The 21,922-nt window shown below is 49.3% G+C and overlaps 1 protein-coding gene across 1 annotated transcript in view; it reads left to right on the forward strand.

Moving 5' to 3' along the window:
• The first annotated feature begins 5,305 nt into the window (after positions 1–5,305).
• Positions 5,306–21,922, forward strand: part of RNF213 (ring finger protein 213) — a 50,565-nt gene continuing 33,948 nt past the window's right edge. Inside the window, exons 1-21 of the mRNA XM_069872929.1 lie at positions 5,306–5,408; positions 7,184–7,389; positions 7,888–8,556; positions 9,206–9,420; positions 10,378–10,536; positions 10,816–11,000; positions 11,234–11,514; positions 12,710–12,975; positions 13,991–14,179; positions 14,692–14,890; positions 15,552–15,607; positions 15,869–16,022; positions 16,718–16,870; positions 17,254–17,352; positions 17,743–17,865; positions 18,263–18,443; positions 19,027–19,200; positions 19,477–19,635; positions 19,926–20,512; positions 20,801–20,966; positions 21,598–21,815. Coding sequence (XP_069729030.1) covers positions 5,306–5,408; positions 7,184–7,389; positions 7,888–8,556; positions 9,206–9,420; positions 10,378–10,536; positions 10,816–11,000; positions 11,234–11,514; positions 12,710–12,975; positions 13,991–14,179; positions 14,692–14,890; positions 15,552–15,607; positions 15,869–16,022; positions 16,718–16,870; positions 17,254–17,352; positions 17,743–17,865; positions 18,263–18,443; positions 19,027–19,200; positions 19,477–19,635; positions 19,926–20,512; positions 20,801–20,966; positions 21,598–21,815 — 4,542 coding nt within the window. The remainder of the gene's footprint in view (positions 5,409–7,183; positions 7,390–7,887; positions 8,557–9,205; positions 9,421–10,377; positions 10,537–10,815; positions 11,001–11,233; positions 11,515–12,709; positions 12,976–13,990; positions 14,180–14,691; positions 14,891–15,551; positions 15,608–15,868; positions 16,023–16,717; positions 16,871–17,253; positions 17,353–17,742; positions 17,866–18,262; positions 18,444–19,026; positions 19,201–19,476; positions 19,636–19,925; positions 20,513–20,800; positions 20,967–21,597; positions 21,816–21,922) is intronic.

A 21,922-nucleotide genomic window follows, 5' to 3' on the forward strand; every position in this document is an offset into this window, starting at 1 on the left:
GTCAGTGTGATCTTCTGCCTTCCTTTGCAGAAAGCTGGGGAGAAAGAATTAAATTCTAGTTTCGGGGAACTGCTGGGCAAACCAAGGAAGAGAAACAGAAACCAGGCTCAGGTTGTCTTAAAATTTCATGCCCAAAGGCACGCTCCAGCAGAGCTCCTCGTGCCAAAGGTTGCGTAGGTGCGGCAAGGGCGGCAGAGATGCCTGGGAGTCACGGAACAGGACCTGCTGCCGGAGGCTGGAGGAACATTTCTGCAGCAGAACAGTGCTTGGCAGCGATAAGCATTTACAGAACTGCTTCCAGTTGTGCTGTCCAGTTGGCAAATATGCTCTTTCTTCCTATCCATCTGTCCATCTGTCTCGCAGACAAGGAGTGCCCAGTGCAGAGGTGGAGCAGATTCTACCCCTTTCTCTTCATGCTGGGGGTGTTTAGCCTGGATAAGAGGAGGCTGAGGGGAGACCTCATTGCTCTCTACAACTGCCTGAAAGGAGGTTGTGGAGAGGAGGGAGCTGGGCTCTTCTCCCAAGGGACAGGGGACAGGATGAGAGGAAATGGCCTCAAGCTCTGCCAGGGGAGGTTCAGGCTGGAGATGAGGAAAAAAAAATCCACGGAAAGGGTCATTGGGCCCTGGCAGAGGCTGCCCAGGGAGGGGGTTGAGTCACCTTCCCTGGAGGAGTTTAAGGGACGGGTGGATGAGGTGCTGAGGGACATGGTTTAGTGATTGATGGGAATGGTTGGACTCGATGATCTGATGGGTCTTTTCCAACCTGATGATACTATGATTCTATGCTGTGTGGCGGCTGGCTGCAGCCCTGTGCTGTGAGAGATTGTGCTGTGAAAGCTGCTCTGCACGTTGAGGAGGGTTAACCCTGGCTGGACCCCAGGTGCCCACCAAAGCAGCTCCCTTGCTGCCCTCCTCAGCTGGGCAGAGGAGAGAAAATATAACGAAAGGCTCATGGGTTGAGATAAGGACAAGACCACTCACCAATCACTGTCATGGGCAAAACAGAAATGACCTGGGGAAAATTAATTTAACTGCAATCAAATCAGAGTAGGGTAACAAGAAAATAAACCCCAAATCTCCAAACACCTTTCTTCCACCCCTCCTTTCTTCCTAGGTGTAAGTTCACTCCCAAATTCTTTACCCACTCCCCTTCCTAATTTGCATAACACAACAGAGTCGTTGTAACCTTTTATAACCTGGAGGACCCTGGCTATGGCTTCCCAGCTCCTCCCAGCCACAGGGCTTGGGCTGCTCATTGTATGTTGCTACCCAACTGATGGGGAGTGGGGGTTGCAATCAGTTCATGGCATGTTGTCTCTGCTACTCCTTCTTCCTCATGGAAGGATTTTTCACTCCTTCCCTGCTCCAGTGTGCGGTGCCTCCCATGGGAAACCGTCCTCCGCAAACTTCTCCAGCTTGTTTCCTTCCCGCAGGGTGCAGCACTTCACAAACTGCTCCAGCTTGGGGTCACAGGTCCTGCCAGCAAACTTTGCTCCAGCATGGACTCCTCTTTCCCCAGGGCCAGACTTCTCGGGGGGTCACAGACTCCTTCAGACATCCACCTGCTCTGGTGGGGACCTCGGGGGGCTGCCTCACCATAGTTTGCACCAGGGGCTGCAGGGGAATCTCCGCTCCTGCACCTGGATGACAGCCTCCCCCTCCTTCTCCACTGACCTTGATGCCTGCAGGGCTGTTTCTCTCCTACATCCTCACTCCTCCTCTTCTGCTGTTGTTCTGTAGCAGGTTCTCCTCCTTCTTAAATACGTTATCATAGAAGCGCTACCACCATCGCTGCTGCGCTTGGCCTTGGGCAGCAGCGGGTCCGTCTTGGAGCCAGCTGGCATTGGCTTTATCGGACACGGGGGAGGCTCCTAGCAGCTTCTCACAGAAGCCCCCCCTGTACCAACCCCTTGCCGTGCAAACGGAGCCCAACGCCCAGAGAGGAGCTTAGCGAGGCAGCGGCGGCATGGGGCTCAGGTAACCCCTGTGCGGGGGCATCGTTGGGGGGCAGAGTGGGAAAAGTGACGGAGAAGGGGTGAAAAAGGGCTGGTCACCTGTCGAGAGCGTGTGCTCAAAGCTGTGTGTGTGAGAGTGTGTGAGCGCTGGTGAAGATCAGGCCACCTTGGTGCCAGTTGGATGTGAGGATGAAGTGACAGCCACATCCCTGCTTTGGGCTGTTGGATTCAGCATGGCATGTTTTCCTCCAACACTGTTTCCCACCCTATCCTGCATCCCTGAGCTGTCTGAGGGGCACAGGTGCTTCACAGAAGGGTGAAAACCCCACAGCTGCTCCTAGTGCAGATGCAGCCCATTTGCAACCATTTGCTGCCTGTGTTGCTGCAGCAGCTCAGAAACCAGGTGGGAACAGGAACCCATGGATGGTGGCCTCAAGGATGCTCCCCTCCATAGAGCCATGGGTGTCTCCATCCCACCACCCAGAAATGGAAAAAAAAGAGGGGCTGAATCTGGGCTCAGAAGGAAGAGGGCTGAACTCTAGACCTGGAGCGGGCAGCTGGAGTGGGTGGCAGGCATCAAACTGGATCAGATCCATGAAAAGCCTCTCCCAAGCTCTCCACAACAGGCTGGGCTGCTGGAAAGCTCTTGGTGCAAAGGTACCAGGTGAAGCTCAGATTCGCTGCAGAGGTTTGGGTGCCTTGGGGAGAGGAGAGTGCCCACTCCCTCCTGCCGCAGTGGCCCTGCTGTGCTGGTGCTCGGAATGGTGTCCTGGAGGAAGCTGGGACAGCATCTGGGAGGATACCTAGGACCCTAGGACTCTTCTCCCAAGTGACAGGGGACAGGACGAGAGGGAATGGCCTCAAGCTCCACCAGGGGAGGTTTAGGCTGAACATTAGGAAAAAATTTTTCACAGAAAGGGTCATTGGGCACTGGAACAGGCTGCCCAGGGAGGGGGTTGAGTCCCCTTCCCTGGAGGTGTTTAAGGGATGGGTGGACGAGGTGCTGAGGGACATGGTTTTGTGATTGATGGGAATGGTTGGACTCGATGATCCGATGGGTCTTTTCCAACCTGGTGATTCTATGATTCTATGATAGGAGGGTGCTGGAGAGGACGCTAGAGAGAATGAACAGGAGAATGCGTGGGAGGATGTCTGGGAGGGATGCTCGGGAGGATGCTCGGGAGGATGCCTGGAAAGATGCGCAGGAGGATGCACAGCCCCGTGCCCCGCGGGAGGACATAAGGGACCCCAGCTCAGCGCCGGTGGGGCGGGACCCCGACGGGAGCCGCCCGGTGCAGGGCGGTCGGGGCCACATCGGGGCTGGCCTGGGGCGGAGACGTTCCTGAAGTGAAACTGGGGTGACTTGAAGGAAAAGCGAAAGTTTGCCGGCCGGGAGGCGGCTCGGCGACTCGGCGGGTGCCGCTCCCCGGCCCGGTGAGATGCGGTAACGGGACGGGACGGGGCGGGCGGCGGGGGCTGCCGGGGGACTCTGGGGCGGGCAGCGCGGCTCGGGGGGCTCCTCTGCCGGGTGTGGGGGGCTCCGGGTCCCGCTGCAGCCCCCCGGTGAGCCCCGAGCCCTCCGGTGCATCCGATCAAGTCCTGGGCACTGCCCTCCCCGTATCGGAATTCCTCCCCGGTGCCTCCCAGTCCCCGTCCATCCCGTCCCCTGGCATCCCCCGGTGCCCCCGACTCTCTCCGGTGCAGCTGGTCGCGCCCCGGGCACCTCCCTCCTCTCCTCTCCCCGTGCACCCGGGGCAGCCCTCCCCATACTGGACCCCTCCCGTCCCAGTTCCTCCCAGTCCCCATCCCCGTCCATCCCGGCTCCCGGTACGTTCCGACCCCTCCGGTGCATCCGGCCGCGCCCTGCGCATCCTCCTCCAACTCTCGCCTCCCCGTGCACCGGGGACACCCCTCCCCGAATCGAACCCCCTCCCTCCCCGTGCCTCCCAGTACCCCTCCATCCTGGCCCCCGGTGCCCCTCGATCCCTCCGGAGCATCCAGCCGTGCTCTGGGCATCCCCCTCCTCTCCTCTCCTCGTGCACCCGGGACACCCCTCCCCGTATCGGAATTGCCTCCCAGTGCCTCCCAGTCCCCGTCCATCCCGTCCCCCGTTGTCCCTCGGTGTCCCCGACTCCCTCCGGTGCACCCGGTCGCGCCCTGCTCATCCCTCTCCTCTCCCGGTGCACCCGGGACATCCCTCCCCCTATCGGAACTGCCTCCCAGTGCCTCCCAGTCCCGGTCCATCCAGGCCCCCGGTGTCCCCCGATGCCCCCGACCCCTCCGGTGCGACTGGATCCCTCCGGAGCATCCAGCCGTGCTCTGGGCATCCCCCTCCTCTCCTCTCCCCGTGCACCCGGGACACCCCTCCCCGTATTGCAATTCCCTCCCGGTGCCTCCCAATCCCCGTCCATCCTGGTCCCCGGTGTCCCCCGGTGCCCCCGACACCCTCCGGTGCACCCGGTCGCGCCCTGCTCATCCGTTTCCTCTCCCGGTGCACCCGGGACATCCCTCCCCGTATCCGAATTCCCTCCCGGTGCCTCCCAGCCCCCATCCATCCCATCCCCCCGCTTCCAGGCCGGGAGCGCCCGGTCTCGCTGCCCCCCCCCCCCCATCCCCGCCGCCTCATTTGCATCCCCCGTGCCCCTCGCCCCCCCATTGGTCCATCCCCCCGCCTCATTTGCATATCGCGCGGGAGCCGGCGCCTACCCGGGGCCGAGCTGACCCTCATTTGCATACAGGCCACGCCCCCGCGGGTTAACCACGCCCCCCTCTGTTAGCCGCGCCCCCTCCCCCGGGCTATGCGGGGTTGGGGGCGGTGTTCGGGGCTCCGGGCGGGGATAACGCCCCGCGGACCCCGGGGCTGCCCGGGGCAGGGAGCGAGGCTGCTGGTGGGGCCGCTTGAGGGGCTCCCCGAGACCCGAGCTGCCCTCGCCGTGCCCTTCAGCCCTCGCCGTGCCCTTCAGCCCTCGCCGTGCCCCCCCACCCCCCGCTTTTCCTTCGGGAAAGCCCCTGCGGGGAGGGAGCAGCTGCTTGTGCTCCTTCACCTTCCAAAGCCTTGGGGTTTTCCCACCCAGCGCGAAGACCTCGCTCCTGAGTGTCCCAGTTTGCTTCCTAAAAATAAAACCGTGCAGAAGGTTTCGAGGTCCATGGCTTCCCGTTAACGTGTGTATTTCTTTCCATGGCTTGCCATTAACGCGTGTGTTTCTCCGTGGCTTCCCGTTAACGTGTGTGTTTCTCTTCTCCATCGCTTCCCGTTAACGTGTGTATTTCTCTTCTCACCCCATCCCTTTTTTCTCTCTCCCGCTGTGGCTCCGGCAAAGCTTATCGCAGATTTTGCGGCTGGGAAGCATGGAGCGCCCTGAGCATCACTTGCTTTCTGGGGAGGATTCCCCTGGTGTCTGCAGCCAACCTGGGGCCCAGCTGGCTCCCGGCACGGGGGATGAGGATCCAGGTAGGAAGGTGGGGTGGGCTGGGGACACGCTCTGGGCTGATGTATCCGGGCTCCGTGGGTGCCGGCTGGTGCCCATGGAGCTCAGGCTGCTCTACTCTGCCCTGCCAGGTCATCCCACACTGCTCTCATCTCTGACTTCCCTCCTATTGCTCAACAGAGGCTGAGTTTTCCTCGCTTTGCAGTGACTGGTGGGGGATGGAGAGGGAAGTGAGCTGGTTGTTAACATCTCCTACACGTGTTCTTTGTGATCAGACGTCCAGTTTCATTTTGCAGATGAGCTGGTGCCATTTTGTGCAATGCTGTGTTAGAAAAACTCATCCCTCTTGAACCAGAATTCCTGTCTTCAGCTTAGCGTTAGGTCTGGAATTCATTGCCTGAACTTAGGTTTGACGACACACTGATTAGAATCACAGAATAGTTTGAGTTGGAAGATCATCCAGTTCCAACCCCCCATGGGCAGGGACGTCCCACTAGATCAGGTTGCTCCAAGCCCCATCCAACCTGGCCTTGAACACCTCCAGGGATGGGGCGTTCTGCCTCTGTGAGCAGGAACAGAATCAAGTACACAATGAATGCAGTTACACTGCAGCGAAACACTTCCCAATCATTTATTTGTTTAAAGAGCAAGTGACCCAGGCTACCAGAATTGCTTTGATACATTGAAATGAAGTAGGGTCCTGAAAGACTACAGTAAATCTGAATCAGCCTGCGGTAGCGCTGTTGAGATCAGTTCTTAGCAAATCCAGCAATTCAGGATGGCAAGGTAACAAATCCAGGTTCTCCAGGTCTTAAATGCTGTGGGAAAAACATCCAAAGCGTCTGTTCTGATGGTCCAAAAGCTTTGTCCCTGCTTCTGGGCACGGTTAAAGGTGGTGAAAGGAGTTTTAGTGCTTTACCAGGTAAATATGCTCTCTGGTGTACCAGGGAGTTCTACCAAGTAAATGTGTGCAAGTCAAAGCCTGTTGCCAAAGGAGTCACTGAGGAGCAGGAAAAGCTCAAGGAAGACTTAACAGCATGATAATAAATTAGATGTGAAATGCTGTTGGAGAAGGTGTTTGCTTCAGGTGCGAAACAACCCACTGCTGTTAAACAGGGTGCAGCCTTTGGGCTGTGATACTCAAAGGGGCTGTGAGCTACCTGCACTGTGATTTTTGTGCTCCTGCTCCCAAGAATACTCAGAGGAAATCAGTGTCTCTTGGTGCTGGTTGATCTCATTGCTGAGGAGCCTGTGGAACAGGACTGCAGAAGGCAGCGATCTGCTCCGATGCCTGTCTAGGTTCTGAGCTGCCTTTTCATGGGTTTTAAGGACCGGATAAAACTGTCGATGAAAAAAAGGGAGCTTCCCAGCGCTCAGGCAGGTGGTAGAGGTCACCCAGAAGGCTGTGAAAGCAGAATGGTTCCCATGGTACTGTCATCACACATCCTGGGAGCCTTGAGCATCGTGACAGGTGGCCGAGGTTCACAGCACCTGCTGCTTTAGCCAGCGGCATGTTAGCTGGAGGTAGGACATGGGGGGGATCAGGACCTCAATACAGTGGTTTCTTATCCTAATAATTCTGTTGCTGACTGCAGGGGCCTTCGAGAGGGAAGGACGTTGTGCCAGGGAGGATGGTGCCGGTGCTAGCGGCAGCTCTTGCGCAGGGAACGGCAAAGTGGCTCCTGTCAATTCGATCAATACATTTAGTCAGCAGCAGGCCCTGCTTGCTCACCGCCAGCTGAGGGCTGTTTGCTTTCCTCAGTCTCTAGCTTAACAATGAACCTTGCCTCCACTGCAGAAAGAAGAGAGGTGAAGCTCGCTCCAGCCTCTGACAGAGGAGCAGAGCCTGGAGGAGGCTTGAAGGGAGAAGGTGGTGATGGGGCTTCTACCTCTGAAACAGAAAAGGAGAAGGACGGAGCATCGCTGCAGGAGGGTGTAAAGGATGACTCGGAGATGGCACCTCAGAGCATGGCTGGTGATTCTTCTGAGGTGCCACAGAAGAAGGTAAGGCTCTTTGGTGCTGAGGAGCAGGAGTAGCTGGTAACTCGTTGCTCTCTCTTGTAAAGCACTAGGGCTGGGCTGCATCCTCAGGAGTCCCTTTGGCCAGCCTCTGGGTGCTGCTGCCTGTGTTTCCAGGCAAACTGGGGGGCTGTGTTTGCTTATGTGAGATGTTGTGTATGCAGAGAGCTGAGATGCTGAGTGGCACAGCTCCCCCTGACCTTTGCTGCAGTGGGGGAAACAGTACTGAATTCAGCTTAGTGATTGGTCTGATCTTGTTTGTGAGCATCGTGCTTAGTACTGCTCTGTGTTCCTGCTGAGGAAGTCTTGAATATGAAACCTACAGAATTCTCAAGAGTTCCTCATGTTCAGTAGAAGGTGCTGTCTGATCCTGTCCCTTCTCTTCCTGCTTATTCCCTATTAACCCAGTGACACCAGGAGGTGGCAAAGAATTTCTCCTTGATAGTGAACAAACAGACATTGTGGTGTTCTTTTTCTTTATAGAATAAATCAAAGAAGGGTCCTTCCAGCTCTGGGGAGCAGGACTCTCTGCCTTCTCTAAACACAGCACCAGCTCAAACCACAGAATTGTCCAATACCTGTGTTATTCCGCAAGAAATCCAAACCCTGGGCAGTGAAGTAGCCAAACCGGGTGCTGGTGTACTTGCTGGTGACAACAGAGATGCGAATGAAAGCAAGAGGGTGTTGGGTGACTTGGGAAAGGACACTGGAAATCTGGAAGTGGTTGCAGAAGACAGTCACAGCAGTGTAGATACGATAACCCCACCAAAACAGAGCAGCACGGATAATGTGGCTGCCCCGTCTCCAAGCTCTGTAGCCCCAAAGGAGAAGGTAGGGGATGGAAGTACCACGGAGTGTGGAGAAGTGATCAGGAGTAACGTGGAAGGAGGTGGTTGTGCCCCTGACGCTGACCAGCTTCCAGAAACCAGACCAGAGTCTCAGTCCTTGGATAGCAGTAAGAAACTGGCCTCAACAGAAGAGAGAGCAAGCGTTTCCTCTGAGTCGTCTTCTGGTACGCCAGCACCTAAAAGTAAGCCTGCAACTCCTCATGCTGAACGTCAAGACACGAAGACTCCGCCTGTGGTTAAAGGCTTGCAGGCTGGGAAGGAGACACAAGACAGGAGGCAGAAAGCCAGCTCTTCACCTTCCAAGGTGAGTGTGTGAGTGGACATTGGCACCTCTATAGCTGAGTTGGGCAAAGATTCTCTTGTACTGTCAGTAAAGCTGAAGACCACGGGGCCGGGGCTGCGGGGAGAACGCAGGGAACACTATGAAGCATTTTTTTTGTTTTGAGTTTTCCTCTCCTGTGTGTTAGTTCTAGTGCCGTGCTGTCGCTCAGTGGTTGCTCAGTTACCCCCAGGAGCTATGAATTGTCTTCTCCAGCCAGCCCTTCCATGTGTGCTCTCCAGTGAGCTCTGTCGGGTCTCCTCTGACAAGGAGATCTTCATGTGTTGGCTTTGTAGGTGTCTGTGTCTCACTCACAGACAGGCCTGTAAAACTGTAAGTTCCTGTTGGTTATCTTGTATTTTGTTTACACCCTGTCCTCTTGGGACCTGTGGCTTGTTGACCCCACTTCTTGCTGATGTTTGTAGACTGGGTTCCTCTTGCAGTCCATGCATTATCTGCCTTAACCAGTAGCTTCCTTCAGCGAGCAATTAGTATTTCCAGAAGCGTGATGCTAGCTGATATGCTGTGGTTTCTGGGAATCCCCATCCCTTTGAAGAAATGTTGGGTATTTCTATGGGTGCTGAACTTCGAGGGTCTCCTGTTTAATTGGGTGTTGTCTGTCTTCCTATTGCAGAATGAAGACGGGAAGGAGAAAAAGAAAACCCCAAATGAGAAAGTCGACAAAGTAACTGAGAAGACAAGTCCAACCAAGCGACCTGAAGTAACTGAGAAGACAAGTCTGACCAAGGGACCTGAGGTTTCTAGGAGGGATTATGCTTCAGCTGTAACAAACAGCAAGGACAAAAACCAACAAAGGAACCAGAAACCTGTAGATAAGATTAAAGACAGGTGGGAACACCCCTGCATTCTTCAATTCTAGGATTTGGTGTGAGGAGGACTAGAGGACTTCAGACTGAGGGAGGGCAATGAAATCCTAAGACTAGACTTAGGGGGACAGGACAAGAGGGAATGGCCTCAAGCTCCACCAGGGGAGGTTTAGGCTGGACATTAGGAAAAAATTCTTCACAGAAAGGGTCATTGGGCACTGGCAGAGGCTGCCCAGGGAGGGGGTTGAGTCACCTTCCCTGGAGGTGTTTAAGGGACAGGTGGACGAGGTGCTAAGGGACATGGTTTAGTGTTTGATAGGAATGGTTGGACTCGATGATCCGGTGGGTCTCTTCCAACCTGGTTATTCTATGATTCTATGATTCTAGACTATATGTGGACACAGGATTGCCTTAAAACTGAGATAAACTACTGCTTATGCGAAAGAGAGCTGGTGTTTAACTGGGAGTGCCAGTACAGGTCATGTATATCTACTTGCTACTTGAGTAGCAAAGTATATCTACTTGCTACTTGAACCTCTTTGAGTATCTGATAAATAAAAAAATGATTCCCTCTTATTTCTTACTCTTCTAAGCAACATGTGCTTCACACATGTAACTCTCTAGATTAATGGTGTGAAGAGCTGTTTTGATTGGTAGAACTTGTTTTGCTTAATGTGTATGAACTGAAAGAGGGGTAAAGCAGGTATCTCTGCTGGGTGAGGCTTTCCAAGGCGGTGATGCAGCTGCATGCAACCAGAGCATTTCATGCTGCCTTTAGGAACCTATTTTTCCTTTTTTTTTGTGCCAGGCTTTACAGTAGGTCTGCTATGTAACATCAGTTTGAGCAAACTGCTGACAGAGCTTCGGGCTCTTGCATCCAGTAAGCTAGAGGCTCAAATCTTACTTGTTTTTTGTAATCATTAGTGTAATTTGAAGAAAAAAGGTTAAAATTAGGATTCTTTCTATTTTTTTCTTGTAGTTCTGTGAGCCAAAGCGATGATGTTACTGTATATTTCCATGCAATATTATCCAATGACTTCAAAATAAACCCTGAGACCCACAGAGTGTTCATCAGGGCTGAAGGCATTTCTCCCTATGAAAACTGGAAAGACAACATTTGTGAGATGACTTGCACCAAGTAAGTGCCTTCCTGAGACACACAGAGGCGTGAGAGTGTTTTGGCTCTGGAGAACAGGATGAAATACAGTACTTCATTTAATACGTAAGACTCGTAGCTCTATCTCTATAGGTAGATATTGCTACAAAGGGTTTTCATAGTGGAGATAACTGATCTAAAACTTTCATCCTGGGAGGATAATCACCATTCCTATTAAAAATGGAGTGATGTATGGAAAAGAAAATATATTGAAAGCTGACATATCCTTTGCCTTTCTTTGCTCCATTTTGTGTTTCCCAGGCATCTAGGAGAACATGGATACCTCATTCAAGGAACTGTAACTCTCGCAAAACAAAATCTGAACAAAAGCATTGCTTACAAATATTTTGTTGAAGGGGAGTATGAATTTATTTACAAGGATCCAGTTTCAGGTGGTTACGTGAATCGCTGCTTATTTATAAAAAGCCAGTTGCTCTACAACAGAGGTGAGCTTTCCTGGCTGGATCTGCATATTGGGATGTTCCATGTTTTTTTTTAGTGGGATGGTCTCTAACGTCATATAGACTAGCATTATTATTAGGAAGCACTGGAGTTGGAAGCTTAATGGGTCTGTGGGGCTATTTCTATGGACAGCTGAAAGAGTGAAGGCATGCTTAGATGTGTGTGTGTTTCTCTAATGATTGTTCTCGTGTGTTCTTCTCTGTGTTGCTTTTTGTAGAATGGCATCAGTATGATGATATCGTGTGTGTAAAACCTTCCACAGTGAAAAGCGTTTGGAATAGGATTCTTGGCAGTAAAAAAAAAGACGTGGTGAAAGGGAAGATAATAGCTGCAAATATTATGTTAGAAAATATCTTCAGCACTCTTCAAACCTGCAGTCCTGACAATCTGAGAAACTTCTTACACCAGCTGAAACAGTTCTATGCCGTTACAGTAGACCCATGGGTGTATGATGGCAAGCCAATGCGATGGACAGAGTTAGACTTTGGCAAAGAGCAGGTAATCTCTTTTCTTTTGACAAGTAGTAGAAAACAGGCCTACAGTAACTAAACACGACTCTTGGATTTTGCTGTTGCCCTTGTTGGGTTTGTTTTGCTTTTCCAGTCAAAAGGTTCAGGATGTGTCAGTCACAGAGGGGAACCTCTTAGGGTGACTGCCACCGTCTGCCTGGGGAACCTCACTCCCACCTCTGCAATTAGGTGCCATTCCAAATAGCTCATGCTGGTCAGCAGCATTTGATGTTGCAAATTCTTACTTGAGTGGGATTTGTGTCTGGATATTAATTTCCTAAGCCTGGTCTTTAAGTCTTGCTGCCAGTCGCTCTATCGCCAACTTATCTACGCTCATCTTGTCTCCAAGTCTTCCATTTTCTTTGGAATGAGCTCTTAGTGCTCCAGTTCTAAGCAGTGATGCAGACGGGGCTTCTGGAGTCCTCAATTCAAAAGAAAGAGACTTGTTGGGGAACTAATGCTGTGTTTGGTATGAAAGCTGCCTGGAGGAGAAGGACCTGGGGCTGTTGGTTGACAGTGACTGAACACGAGCCAGCAGTGGCCCAGGTGGCCAAGAAGGCCAAGGGCATCTTGGCTTGGATCAGAAACGGTGTCACCAGCAGGTCCAGGGAGGTTATCCTCCCTCTGTACTCGGCACTGGTGAGACCGCTCCTCGAATCCTGTGTTCAGTTCTGGGCCCCTCACCACAAGAAGGATGTTGAGGCTCTGGAGCGAGTCCAGAGAAGAGCAACGAAGCTGGTGAGGGGGCTGGAGAACAGGCCTTATGAGGAACGGCTGAGAGAGCTGGGGGTGTTTAGCCTGGAGAAGAGGAGGCTGAGGGGAGACCTCATTGCTCTCTCCAACTACCTGAAAGGAGGTTGTGGAGAGGAGGGAGCTGGGCTCTTCTCCCAAGGGACAGGGGACAGGACGAGAGGGAATGGCCTCAAGCTCCGCCAGGGGAGGTTCAGGCTGGACATTAGGAAAAAATTTTTCAGGGAAAGGGTCATTGGGCACTGGAACAGGCTGCCCAGGGAGGGGATTGAGTCACCTTCCCTGGAGGTGTTTAAGGGACGGGTGGATGAGGTGCTGAGGGACGTGGTTTAGTGATTGATGGGAATGGTTGGACTCGATGATCCGGTGGGTCTTTTCCAACCTGGTGATTCTGTGATTCTATGGTTCTATGTTTCTTCCCTTCTTTATCCTAGGTGAATGATTTGCTGCTAAAATATGTGAAGGTAATAGCTCTTCCTTTCCTTGCACCAGAAGATGGAAAAGCATCACAAGAGAAAATAGTAATAAAAAGTAAACTAGCTCTGGGGCTCTCCATTCTCACAGCAGCTGAAAGCCTTGAGCTGCCAGCAACTAAAAGCTATCTGTCTGACATGTGTAGCCTCTTGTGCCTGGATAAGAGGCCACAGCAAGAAATACTGGATGAAATTCATCACATGCAAAAGGCTTTTCTAGGTACTAGGTATGTATGTTACTGGAGCACTTAGAAGATAACTGGGCTGGTTTAGCTGCAAGTGTAGCATCCTGTGATAAAGCAATAAGGGATTCAGCTCTCTAGTGTCAGAGAATCGGGAAGAAAAACAGATTAGAAGGCACCTTTGGAGGTCTTGGTTCCAACTTCCTGCTCAAAGCAGAGCTAAGGTCCAAGCAACACTGCAGTTGTGTTCTGAGAAACTTGAGGGATGGAGATTGCACAACCTCTCTGGGGCCCTTTTACAGTCACATGCCTTTCTTCACGTGAGCAATTTTTTTACTTTTGTCCAAACTGCATTTCCTTTATTGCAGGGTCTCACAGTTGCCAGAGTGGTTGATTGAGTTAAAACCATTGTTTTTACCTTTATACATAAAATCTTAGGTGTTACCCTTTTCTGTCAAGCAGTTTCTACCTTCTTACCTGTTTGCTGTTCATACTTAACAACTCCAATAATCAGGGTCTTCATGTGTTTACTCCTTTCAATTTAAATGCCTTATTTGGAGTCTTTCGATCTCCTCTGGCATGCATCGTTACACTTTTTTTTTTGTTGATTTTTTTCCTCAGAGTGCCTGCTTATTAGACCGCTATCTAATTGCTTATCTGGCGCTCTAATTTCTAGTACTTCACTTGCACAGCTGTAGCTACTAAATCTCTTTTTGCAGACCTTTGCAGTACTTCAGCCCAACCAGGGATTCTGAGAATTGTCCCTAGTAGAGAGATTCAAGTAAGATTATACCTTTGAGTCTTAAACATTTTCCATATAGACTCCTCAATGGAGGTAAGGTTGAGCTAAAATAATAACCAGAAATTATTTGAAGGTACCTAGTGAGACTCAGATGCAGCCTTTTTTTTCTTCCACTCCTACAAGGCCATTCTTGAGTCCTATAAAAACCTATTCTTCTGTTGTGTTTTGGGTTTTTTTGATAGGAATGGTTGGACTCGATGATCCAGTGGGTCTTTTCCAACCTCGTGATTCTGTGTGTGTTTGGTATTTTTTTTCTAGTTTGAAGGTTCACCTGACAAACTTGTGCCAGAGATGCATTGATGAGCAAATACACCAGTGGGTGTGGATTCTTCCTCTTCTGCATTTGTTTGCTGCTCCTCTGCAGCAGGACCACTTGCCCATGGAAGAAGACATCTGGGCGGGGCTGGAAGGGCTTCCATTTGCTGAAACAAGGAAGAAGCAAGACGGGTGAGTTTTCCAGAGTTAGTAGTTGCATCCAGTGCCTTGTCAGAGTAGTTGGTGGTGGTCATCTTCATCTCTTTTCTTTCTGACTCTCTTGTTTTTGATAGTTAAGTATTATTGCTGGTGAATACTTGGGTTCTGAGAAGACAGACCACGTTGGTTGCTCGGAGTCTACAGCGTACAGCAAAGCTGTATGTTATCTTTTGCACACAGACAACTCTTAATTGTGCAAACCATGGAGCAGCTCGTTTGGCTGCTGACGCCTGGTGTGAATTAAAGAGGCTCATGACATGCATTGTGCAGAATTTAAGCAAGACTTAGAGTTTGTTTTCCTTGAGTGCTTCTGCCCGGTAGTTTTAAGTTGCTTCTGCAATTACCGGGTCTTGGGGTCTTCTGCTGCTCTTCAGCTGAAGATGAAGAAAGCACAGGAGTAAGAGTCCTCTGTGGACTGAACAAGCTTTTAGCCTTTAGTACCTTGAAAACGTGACAGCTTTTTTTTTTTTTTGTCTTCCCTGCAGAGAAACCCTGCTGAAACTAATGGAAGAAAAGAAATACTTGATGGAATTTGATAAGACTCTGGACAAATCCTGGATCAGTGTGCTGCCCCTGGAGAGCCTGGCTAAATTCATAGAAGGCTTCTCCAGAGATTTGTTAGCTATTCTTCAAGGTGTTTCTTACAGATTAGAGAATGCTGATTTTCCGTGGCAAACTAAAAAGGTTTGTCTTCTGACCCAGCTAAGGGATAACGGCTGAAGATGGGCTGAAATGCGCTTTTGAGCAGGACTGCTGGTCACTGAAGGGAGTGTGGGGTTAGCAGGGCAGAGCACGAGGAGCCTAGAACGGACCTAAAGGCAAAAAGAGTTGCTCTGAAGTAGGAGACTCCTAAGAGGGGATGAGAAGGTCTATCTGTAGCAAAAAAACGTTGTGGCATTGATGGGAGAAGCATCTGCTTATCTGGATTTGCTGTTAGTCACTGATGGCAACTGTTTTAATCCTGAGATCCTCAAATGGCTACCTGAAACTGTTTCTTGCACAGCCCTTGGGGGTCTGGGTGAGGTGCTGCTGGTTTTGAGAGATTTTCCTGCTGGTTATGAAGATGCTTGGGGACAGCAGAAGCTGGGCATTGCAACTATTACCAAGAAATTTTAAACCCCTCAATTGTAAGAAGTGCAGGCTTCGTTTGTACTTGTAACAGCCACCTGGATGTTGTCTCTGATGCCCAGTAAATAATTTTTGCAAGTTTATTATAAACATAAAAGCATTGGAGAAGGCATGGAACAATACTGAAATCCCCCTTTCACAGCATCCCCTGAACTGATGAGAAACCAGTCTGTAAAATTCCTTCCAGAGTTTAATATTTCTCTCTTTTCATTCTTAGATAGTAGTGGGTCTTCTAAAGGCGCTGCTCTGTACCTTGGATGAGAAGCAGGCCAGGTAACTGAAGGGCATTTTTGTAAGAGCATCAGTGTCTTTATTTACACCGCTGCCTGTGGGGTGGGGTTATGCCTGGAGCTTTCACATGTACACTGAAACCTGTATGAATAAAAGAATCCTGTATTTATGTCTCTCTGACAGACTGCAACACTTTTCAAACCCATCTGAGGGAGGAGGTCTGGTTGAATTTGGTGGGGTTTTGCTCTTTTTGTGTTATCTCCCTGAGCAGAAAATAAGTTATTCCTCTTTATTGTCCTTCAGAGGTCTGGAGGCTCGCTCTTGGCAGTTATTCTTGACCTGTTCCCTGAAGATGCACAAGAAAATCTGCAGTTACACCAAGCATGGCTGGTTGTACGATACTCCTGCCACTTCTGCCAGGATGATTTCGAAGGTTGCCAGTCTTCAGCCTGCAGCAGTGAGTACCGAAGAACCATTCGTGGCCTGATAGGAGCAAGATAGCTGGAAGTTTTACAAAAATGGTACAACAGAGGCTGGTTTTAGATCATATCCATTCTCAGTCTGGAAAACTTAATGCTCTACATTAACCAAGATTGTGGTACTTTCAAAAAGTTGTGAAATCAGTTAACAATTTTGACTCTTCATAGAATCAGAGAATGGTTTGGGTTGGAAGGGACCTCAAAACTCATCCAGTCCCACCCCCTGCCATGGGCAGGGACACTTCCCACTGGATCAGGTTACTCCAAGCCCCATCCAGCCTGGCCTTGAACCCCTCCAGGGATGAGGCAGCTACGGCTTCTGTGGGCAACCTAGGCCAGGGCCTCCCCACGTTCACAGCAAAAAATGGCTTCTCAGTGTCTAATGTATCTCCTTTCAGCTCAAAACCATTTCCCTCATCTTATCCCTGCACCCCCCTGATAAAGGGCCCCTCCCCACCTTTCCTGTAGGCCCCTTTTCCATACTGAAGGGCTCTATAAGTTCACCCCAGAGCCTTCTCTTCTCCAGGCTGAGCAACCTTAACTCTCTCAGCCTGTCCCTGTATGCTTTGGATGCATTTAGGCCTTCTCTTTTAGAAATATTTATTTAAAACAGTTGTATGTTGCTCTCCTTGAGCTATTATTGTTATTATCTTTGCTTCTGTGTGTGCGGCAGGTTCCAAGAGATGCTAAGCAGCAAGTCCCAGTGGCAGAAGTTTTCAATGAAGCTCTGAAAGACACTCGAACCTGGTTCAGGAATGTTTTAAACCAGAAGTTATTGAACAAAAACGTGGAGCTTGTGAGATTCACTTTTAATTGGGAACTTCAGGTTTGTCATCTTCTAATAATATGAATAAAAGATGTTTTACCATCGCGTGCCATATTGTCCAGCAGGCCTTCCAGCAGGCAAAACCAAGAGCAACTCCTTACACACTGTCTCGCTCCGATCCCACCTCTCCCTGCGACAGTTTCCAGCATCAAAGTGGAAGTGGTTGATCCAAACATCTTTAGTAGCTGGGACGTTTTGAGGCTATTTGGGCTTAAAAGCTGCTTTTTGCAACTCTGGGAGTGCTTTTTCTGCATGGAAACATCTGAGAGGACCACAGACTGATGAGTGTGGGGCTTTGGCTCAACGTAATTCTTTTAACTTCCTTAATTGCTTGTTAAATCGCAGCACTTATTGTTTTGTGTTTGTCTGGTTCTCACCTGCAGGCCTGGAATGAATTTGTGATGATCAGCTTTCCAGATGAACAGTTCACTGAGAGGTGGAAGACAACTTTACTTGCAGATCTGGAGAGAAGAATTAAGGAGGTAGGGGAGAATACAGGCAGTCACTGTGTGCTGGTGGACTAAACACAGAGTGGATAGGCAGTCTTCTGCATCAGTTGCAAAATTCTTTAAGCCATTGATTTTCATGGTATAATCGGGAAAGAAATATTTCTGGGTGAAAGCTTGGCTTGGGGAGGTGCACATTAAGTAATCACACATTTAAGACTGAAACCATCTAAAAGATTTTTCAAGCACATTTTGTGTTTCATCTCTCTTCCAGATCCTGATAAATGGGGCTGATGTTTGTTTCTGCCAGGAAACTTGAATTTTTTTAACTTAGTTCCTTTTATTATCTTAATAGCAGCACTCCATGCTTTCAGAATAAACATTTTGGAAACCAAGTTGATAAGAAATTTCCCTTTTGCCCTACAGGAGCCTCCAGTTAACCAAATCTTAGTCTACTGCTGTCAGCACTTCCGATTGTCAGCAACTGACTCTTCCATTAGCTCGTGTTTCCGTGACTGCGCCACAGAGGCTGTAGCTGCAGCTTGCCAGGTACCGTATTTTTCTTCAAGGTAGGAAAAGTTAAATTTTGTGCTGCATAGAAATCCTGTGGTATAGTGTAGGGATGTGCGTTGTGGTGGCAGGAGAGTTGCACATTGCTGTCATCACTTGAGTTGCTGTGGACTGTTTAAGTTTGTTAAACCAACAAAAAAAATACATTTACAAGAAATCAGGAGCTGAGGATCGTGTTATAAAGGGTCTATGAAAAATACTCATAATGCTTTTGCCATCATCTGTGGGTCAGTCACGTCATACAGCTTTTTAGGAATATACCTCAGCACTGGGGGTGTGACTTCTTGGCATTGGTGCCTGATCCCAAGAGAGATGGACACGGTGTGATCTGAAATGCTGATACATTCCTCTCTTCTGTCTTGTGTACCTTGTGCAGACTCAGAACAATCTCCTTGAGACGATATCTTCCTACAACATGGACCAGTTCAGCCAGCTGGTATCAGCTATTATTGTGAAGTCGTGGCCTGTCCAGACTGGGGAGCTTGAGGATGATTTTGATCAGATTTTGCATCACATGCTTACGTGGCCTGACATCAAACATATCTTCAACTTCAATGGTATGTCTCTTGGGTATATTTATAGGAGTCTATGAAAAGGTGTTCTTTGCCTTCCCACTTCCATTTTGCAGAGCAGCAAATATATAAAAATTGTCCTGCTCTTGTTTTGCTCCCTTTCTCAAAGCTCAAGGTGTATTCAGCCTGGCTAAGGAAGAGGGAGCTAGTACTCTTCTTGTGCTACTCCACTGCAGCCACTTCAGGATTTGTACTGGACTTCTGAGCCTGTAAATCCAGTGAATTTGTAGAGATGACTCCTTTCTCTGAGAGGTTCTAATAAGTTATTGCTGCACAATAATGGAAAAGCATTTGTCATGTGAATGGATCAAAATGACTTGTGTTTCCTCCACATGTTTTGGGTATGGGCCTTCCATGGGAAGGTTTCTAGGTTCTCCTAAGATCCTGGCTCTGCCCAGAAAAAAATTGAGGGGTTGGAGGGTGGTGTGACGAGTTCACAGGCTTCTGACTAGGGATTCAAATGGGAAATGGGAGGACTCTGTACCGTGACGCCGAATATTTATTGATTATGCCTTGGTTTTGTGAAACAAGGCTGATGAAGGTTTTACATGCCTTATTTCTGGGACAGGAAAGAACAAAGAGCTCCTTGAAAAACTTACAGAAGAAGCAAAGCATGTCATAGCCACTGCAAACAATATGATTGAGAAAGTCACTACTTGCATGTGGCGTGGGCATATCTTTGTGAAACATCTGGAAGAGATTTGCCAGCATGAGAAACAGTTCCTCAGTATCTGGGAGACAAGTAAGAGCACCACTCAGAGGTGGCATTGTTGGTTTATGGGGTGTTTGTAATAATCCACAGCCTTCTCTGTTAACCTGCTTTAGTGATCAGTAATGCTAGTGAGGTGCCTCCGCAGTGAGCAGTGCTACCCTTGTCTTTGTCCTTTATCTGGAGCTCCCAGCTCCAGTTTGTGTTGTCTGCATTTCACTGTAGTGTTTATGACTCTGGAATTGCGAGCATGAGTTGTGAGTGCAGGGGAAGTATCTGCCTTGTGACTACAGCTGAGTTTTCTTTCAGAGAACCAGCAGCCGGCAGTCAGGGAGGAAGCACTGAGCCAGCAAGATCTGAGAAAAAGGCTGCAACTGAGGCACGAACAATTAATGTTTCTCAGAGAAGAGAGAAAAGCAATTGGAACCTTTCTCAACATGTGTAGGAAGGTGCAGGCTTCTGTAAAAGGTAAGGTTTTAGGGGTGTGATTTAAAAGTGGCAACTCCAGAGAACTTATTTTCCTTTGAAAACACGTAGACTTTGTAAACAGATTTTATTCTAAACCACAGCAAGGATGAGGAGGGGTGAGGGAAGCAAACCTAGAGCGTTTGAGGGATCAGTGGAGTGCTTATGCATGAAATGGGCATGTGGACCCCTACAAATACTAACAGCATTGTGCAGCTTGGTGGATTAGTTGATGTAAGCTGGACACAGGCTAGACATCTGATCTGTCTCTGACTTATCTTTCTGCTTTACAGTGGATCTAGGTGAATTGGAATCCCAACACTCAGTAGATCTTCGGTCACTAAAGCTAGATTCAGTGGTGGATGTGAGAGTTGAACCTCTGCAGACCTTCTACAGCTTGAGCCCAAAGCTGAAAGAATTTGTCAAGAGAATGCACTCTCTCAAGGACAGCCTGATCTTCCACCAACTTTGGGAGGAAGCAGCGCAGAAGGCAAGAGAGGAGTCTGAAGGTTTCAGGGAGAATGACAACTTTGTTCCTGTATTGCACCTTGATGATGTTTTTGATAGCCTAATCAATCCTTGTTTTGTGGGCTATGAAAAGCTGTATGATGATCTCAGATCTGGAAAGCTCATACTTTCTGCAGTTGATGCAATTTTTCAGGAATTCACAAATCATCCTGAGGATCTCAAAACTGAACTACATACCATGTGTAAGCTTAGACGTGGTGATGACGGTGACTGGGTTGATCAGCGACTTGAGCAGATCCAGCAGTACCATGAAATGCATTTAACTTTTGATGCTGCGAAGATCATTGCCAATGTCAAAGAGAGTTTAAGCCTCTCTGGTGACTTCTGTGTCCTGGAAAACATATTGGACATAGTAAGTATCCACTTCTTCAGCTCTGTACTGTCAGGACGATGGGTAAATTTGAACCTTCCCACAAGTCTATCCCAGTTGATCAAGAGCCATTCTCTGTCCAAAAATGATTATTTGACATAAAAATTAAGTGTTCAAACAAAGTGCTTTTGTGTAATGTTTCTTAAAAGAGAGGAGATGGCATTCCTGTTTGGGGTGTGGCTTTGCGGAGGGTTTTTCTTTCCCTGCTGGAGGAGAGTTTGTGTTTCCCATTTCCAGACTGATTCTTTGTTCTAACCATTTGCTTTGTAGACAGAAAAACTGGAATCATACAAGACACAAACACTGGACTCCATCAACCCTGAGCTTATGCATGCCAAGAAACTGCTCCAGGGGATCACTGTGAACCGTCGTGGGTGTCTGAGGGAGCTGGCCCAGCAGAAGGAGTTTGTCTCCTGGATCAGAAATGCATTGAAAGGTGTGTGCTGCCCACCCAGAGATTAGGCAGACGGATGCAAGGGATGCCAGTTTGCGTAGGGGTGGAAGGAATGCTGTATCCCTGACCCATCTGCTGTCTACTCTATGCCTTCACACCTTGGGATATCGATATAATAGTTATAAGCATCTCTTATGGGTTTCAGCATGGAATGTGCTATGAAGTAGTCCTTCTAAACGCGCTCTTGCTGCTGCTGTCTTATGCAGCCACAGCAGCCCCTCTGCGTGATTACTGGGCTTGGTCTGAAAGGCTGTAATAGCTGCTACCATTCTGTTCAGACTGCTTATTAAAGAGAATAGAGGCCATCTGTTTAATTGGGTGGCAGCGGTCTTGATTAGTGGAGAGTTTGCCAGCTCAGTTGCCTTACACGCGCATAGACACACGGCCTTTGTACGGCCTCCATCCTGGGTATGAATCTGCTCTTTGGACAATGCAGAGAAAAGCCAAGGCCAAAGGTGTCATTGATGCAGATGAATCTCTAGCAAAGTTGCTGGCAGGATGAGTGGAAGGAAGTTGTACAGGAGGTGCTGTTTAAAGGCATTCTTTTTGCAACGTGGAATGGCATTAAATGCTGCCTCATTTGTTGTTCATTCATGTGTTTATCTCATTTAAGATATGAGTGAGGTGAAAGTATTTGTAGACTTGGCGTCCATCTCTGCTGGGGAGAACGACATGGATGTGGACCGTGTGGCGTGTTTCCATGACACTGTGCATGGCTACTCTTCCCTACTTTATGAGCTCAAGCAAGAGTCAGGGTTTAATGACTTCATGCGCTACTTGGAGAAGCTGTGGCGAGCCCTGGAGAGTGATGAGAACCTTCCCAAGAAACTGGTGAGTTCTGCTGGAGCAGGTTCTCTCTGCATTCTCTTATGACTTTTTGCCTTCCAAGAGTGGCTGGAAAATTATTGCAGAGGGCAAATAGCACTGATGTGGGGACA

This window comes from Phaenicophaeus curvirostris, chromosome 19 (genome assembly GCF_032191515.1).
Source record: "Phaenicophaeus curvirostris isolate KB17595 chromosome 19, BPBGC_Pcur_1.0, whole genome shotgun sequence".
NCBI classification, from domain to species: Eukaryota; Metazoa; Chordata; class Aves; order Cuculiformes; family Cuculidae; genus Phaenicophaeus; species Phaenicophaeus curvirostris.